The sequence below is a fragment of the Montipora foliosa genome, chromosome 2 (assembly GCF_036669935.1).
Source record: "Montipora foliosa isolate CH-2021 chromosome 2, ASM3666993v2, whole genome shotgun sequence".
Classification (NCBI taxonomy): Eukaryota; Metazoa; Cnidaria; class Anthozoa; order Scleractinia; family Acroporidae; genus Montipora; species Montipora foliosa.
This window is the reverse complement of record NC_090870.1, coordinates 9278496-9283495: the sequence shown is the minus strand read 5'-3', so window position 1 is coordinate 9283495 and position 5000 is coordinate 9278496. Positions and strand designations below refer to the sequence as shown.

Here is a 5000-nt window from a genome sequence, read left to right as displayed (position 1 = left end):
GTTTAAGGAATTTAATAAAACAATTATTTCATTCGCGCTTATTGGCTTTTTACCATCTCATATCCAACGCGCGCTCATGGAATTATTGTTAATTATTACATCCGCAAGGGGTCAGGCTTTCAAGCGGATGAGGACTGCAAACTCACAGCCCTTTTTGAAGAACCCACAAAGTATTCGCAAAGACTGGTGCACAAGGTTCCGGCCTGCGTTGTTAGATATAACGGGTCATTGCCAATAACTTAATGAAGCCAAGCTCGTTCCCAGGGCTTTTCACCGCCGAGTCCCGCCCCAAAGATAGGTAGGGGAACGCCCTGGGAACGAGGTTGTAGTGAAACATACAACTGACTGAAACTAATTTAACCCAACTTAAAATTTTACGCTGTCGTGTTTACGGCGGTTCAGAGAGGGCGAAAAGCCGGAACAAGGACGTGTGCTATTCACTAAGACGACTGGCGTACTAAACGGCAGAAAGACCAAAATCAACAGTGTTTAAATGCAACAACTTTTATTAGCAAACCTACCAGCTTATTGATGCTTTCCAATATAACAAGTCTGAACCCGAAGTACTAATATAAAACCGGTCTTGTAATTTAATATAAACCGTCGAGTGCGTTGCTTCAATAGGAAACTCGCTGAGGTCTCAGTGAAAGATTAATTTCATGCAATCCCATTCTGATATTACAAGGAGTCAAAATGAACGTCGTTTTGATCAAAAGGGTGCACTTGACTCCTCTACAGAGGGCGAATTGATCCAAAATAGATCATTCTCAAAGTGCTTTAAAATGGAGAGAAAAGCGAGTTCGAATTATTCGACATAATTTCAGGACTGTAATCAAGGTCTACGTCTTTATCAAAGCTCTACCAAATGAGTAAGATCGAAACCAAATCCGAAAAAAAAATAGTTTCCTACTTCCCCGCCTAGCGTTCGCGAGCGGGATCGCGGAAACACGCGCGTGAGTGTATAGAAATTTATTTTCCAACTATCAACTTTTTGTTGTCAAAAAGACATATTTCTAGTTTCAAATGATTACCTATTTTACGCTTATGAGCTCATGAAGTAATTAGGCTGGCTCTATGCTTGCTACAATGCGGTTTAAATGTAATCTGAATGTGACTCTGCTGTCACTCATTTTTCCTTTTCCAGTTCAGATTCGGCATCATCCGAAGTGTGGGCACCTTCGTTGACGTAAGAGGCGGGCTGAAAGGTGTTAAACCCCAGCTCTCCCTCATTGTCTGTCAAATCAGGTGTATCGTGGGTATCTTCGCGTTGTCTATGAAAGGAGAAAGACAAACGTTTCATAAGTGAGTGGCACCAAAACGGAAATGTGGTAAAAGAAAAAAAAAAATACAGGCTGGCAAATTTAAAAGTGCAGCTCAGGATTTCAATAGGAGTTGTACATCCCAATTTACACACCCATGGGAGACGACTGCTTTCATCCATTTTGTATTAACTTTCTGCAAGATTCTATAAACCAAGAGTAAGAATTAGCCAAATTGAATGGCCTAGTCCCCAACAGCGTCAGAAAAGTGTCTATTTTAAATTAAGTTTACGGGAAAATAAACAATATACCAAATCGGTTAACTCAATGTTGTACCCAATTCAAACCCTTTGTGATTAAGATGTTTTGTTCCAGGTATTTCCATATCATTCAAATGTGGATGCTATTTAACAAATAGTTCGTGGAATCTATTTGTTTTATATAATAAAGAATTAAACTTTATTCGCATAAAAGCTGATGGTGACGTCAATCGTGCGTCTGTCCTCTAATAGATCATAGGCAAGAACTAATCAAAATCCGTGAATAACTTGGGTTATTATATAAATTATAATACAAATACATGTACAATACACAAAGAATCTTATACCCGAGAGATACAACATTTGGTCTATTCTTTATTTTCCCACAAAACTTGGTTTAAAAATAGACACTATTTCGACGCTGACGAGACAAACCTGATACCAGATTCAAAGTACTCTTGGGTAATGGACTCTTGCTTTCTGTTACAATCCAAATTAAATTGATACAGGTTTCGAATGTGGAACTTTTACGAATGTTCGTGACTAATTTCATGATGGTTTTTCACTTCCCAGGCCAAGGAGACTAGACATCAAATCAAATTAGAGTAGAACAAATGAATCGTTGAATGTTTGGCAAAAAGAAGAACCAGTAGAGAATAAACCAACTCATCGAACATGACGCTGAATCCGCCGGAAATCGGACCCAGGACCATTGGTGAAAGCGGTGGTGCTCTCACAACTGCGCCAGCCCTTTGTAGTTCTGGCGGGTGGATAGCGCTATCCACTGGATAACTCAATTGGTTTTGCTAGTATTGATACGCTGGATAGTGATTTACCCGGTGGATAGCGTTATCCACCTTTTGAACAACCGAGGCCTGATAAGACTTTACAACAAGAATTCCTTTCTCCTAAATTCAGACCAGCTATTGAACACCAACCCAACGTGGTTTATAAAATACCCTGTGCCGATTGTGATTGGTGTTATATAGGTGAAACTGGCCGTTGCTTTGAAACCCGCAAGAAAGAACACGTTAGGAATGTAAAAATATGTGCTAATGGGTCAAACATTGCGAAACATGCGTGGTCTTTCGGTCATCGCATTGATTTCAATCATTCTCGAGTTATCGACAAAGGCTCTTTTCGTGTTAGGAAAACTCTAGAGGCCTGGCACACCTCTTCTACCAAGCATGCTGACAATAACTTTAAGCCGATTCCTAATCAGTATAAAATTCTTTTTAAACAATAGCCACCATTTTTCATACCTTTACTCTGTTCTTTTTATCATTTTTATCTCGCCTTTTCTGTATATATTTCACTAATTTACATTCAACGTTTTATCCGTGGAAGGCTGTAGATCGACAGCCGAAAGCTTATATTCTTTTTCAAAAAAATTTTTAGCCAAAGAACGTTTTTTATTGTATTTTAATATGCCTAATCCTGGCTGCGCTTCAATTTTTAGTGATAATTATATTCTCATGTTAGTTGCCTTGTTCAGTTTGATACAGTCAGTACTTATTTCTTAATTAAAACAATATTGTTTACTTTTCTATTGCAATTACTTAAGATTGTTATTATTTTCATGTCAAAACTGTATATATAGTTACCGGAATTCTTTCGTTTTTGAGCTCCGACGCTTTTTCATGTCTCCATCACTAAGGTCATCAAAGTCGTCCTCTCTGGAGCTCACGGGTATAGGGTTGGAAAAACCCTCGACTGGTTTAAAGGTACCAGAGTTCATAAAAGACGTTTCCCGCTCCAGTTCATCGTCACTGCCCGCTGGAGTTACATCAACCTTGGGACCTAGGCGATATGATTCTTTTGATTTCCTGCGCAACCGACCTGGAAAATAAGTGCATGCACGGCACGTATAAGAGACATACAACGAGAGAGGACTGCCGAGGTTTTAAGCCACGTTCATCAAGACATGCAACGGGAGGCAGCAGTCGAGCAATTTACTGTGTATAAAATGACACCATTTAGGGTAATGATCAAGGCCAGACGAAGTTCTTTAGCTCGTTTTACTATCGTTAGTCATGATTTCAACTATCAGTGTCTCACCTTTAATGATGCCTGAAATATTTGTGGGGTGGCTGCCGGTCAAAGAGTATTTTAAAAAGCTTGTCGCGACCTTCTGCTGGACTAAATACACGCAGCCTGCTTGCAATTCGCCAGATAGAGCAATCATGACTGCTAAAGTTCTTACTAAGTTGGTCATAAAAAGACATCGACTTCCTCGATCGTAACGTTGTCATGCATGCTAAATTTTTATACGAAACGACAGCAATCACCTGAAATTTTTCTTTTGCGGGCCAACCGTTTTGCTGAACAATTCCCATGATCACTATCTTCACCCAATTGAGAATCGTCGCTTTTGAAGCGGGTCATCAAATGGACATCACCAGAATCAGGCAGGGAAAGGAGGATTCTGAAATCAAAGAATTAAGAAAAGGACTTAGGTTAGAAACCAACCGCAGCGCTAAGAAGAGGAATCGAACGGGCACTGTTATGCTAAATCTGCGATTTTTAAGTCAAAACAAGATAAAAATCTAAATTAGTACCGTAGCTCACATGTATAACATTCCTGGAAACCCACTGAGAGGACATGAAATATATTAATGGCAAAAAGAGCTATTGGTATTTTTGGCGACTTTCTCAAGACACCGTCTCCAAATTTGAAAAAAATTGCCATGTTTTTCAAGTTCAATCCATTCCCATCCTCTCCATCCTTAGCTGCATACAAAAATTCTTTTTGTTATAAAAGTAGCTTCAGTGCACTTCAGTGGTTATTTTCAACAAAACTACAACATTATCTTTTGGTCTTCATGGCTGCCACGACGTCCTTTAGTGTTTTGAAGTTTGACTAAAATAGCGTGGCAATGCCTTTTTAAGGACGGTGCTTACTATTGTTATTGTGCATACGTTCTGCGCATCTCGAGATACTCGGATTTCCTATGGGTAGTGCTTATTAATACAGGGATGTTTTTGCGCGGTTCAAAACCATGCGGAGAAAGCAGAATTTAGCAATTGCTCTTGGTATCCAAAAAGAAAATTGGGGGTAACCACGCATTTTTCAGAGATAATTAAGCTTCAATTTGGAAAAGAACGCCATACATTGTTTTGTAGTTTAAAGCTTTTTACAAATAAATACGTGGTTACCCCCAATTTTCTTTTTGGATTTCAAGATCTACATTTCTCGCATATTCAGTAAATCGCGAAAAATACCTTTGAATTTGTAGGCACCATCCTTAAGACACACAAATGTACCGATTTTTAAATGTTCCTTTCTTGCCGACCTGGCCTACGAATGGCACGAAGCTGAACGTGATCAAGATACAGAACTCTCTCGTCCGGCTGATTCAAATCGCTCTGACGAAGGCCTAACTCTCAAAAAGCCAGGTTTTCTTTCCCTCCTTAGTGTTGTATCAACTGAATTTATTGATACAGCCATTCCCGTTAAAGCTAGTCGTTTGTACTTTAATAC

General features: G+C 39.3%; 1 protein-coding gene across 1 annotated transcript in view; it reads right to left on the bottom strand.

Moving 5' to 3' along the window:
* Positions 1-504: 504 nt before the first annotated feature.
* LOC137992339 (uncharacterized) overlaps positions 505-5000 on the bottom strand; it is a 62205-nt gene continuing 57709 nt past the window's right edge. The window contains 3 exon segments of the mRNA XM_068837624.1: positions 505-1271; positions 3124-3358; positions 3808-3944. Coding sequence (XP_068693725.1) covers positions 1127-1271; positions 3124-3358; positions 3808-3944 — 517 coding nt within the window. The 3' untranslated portion in view covers positions 505-1126.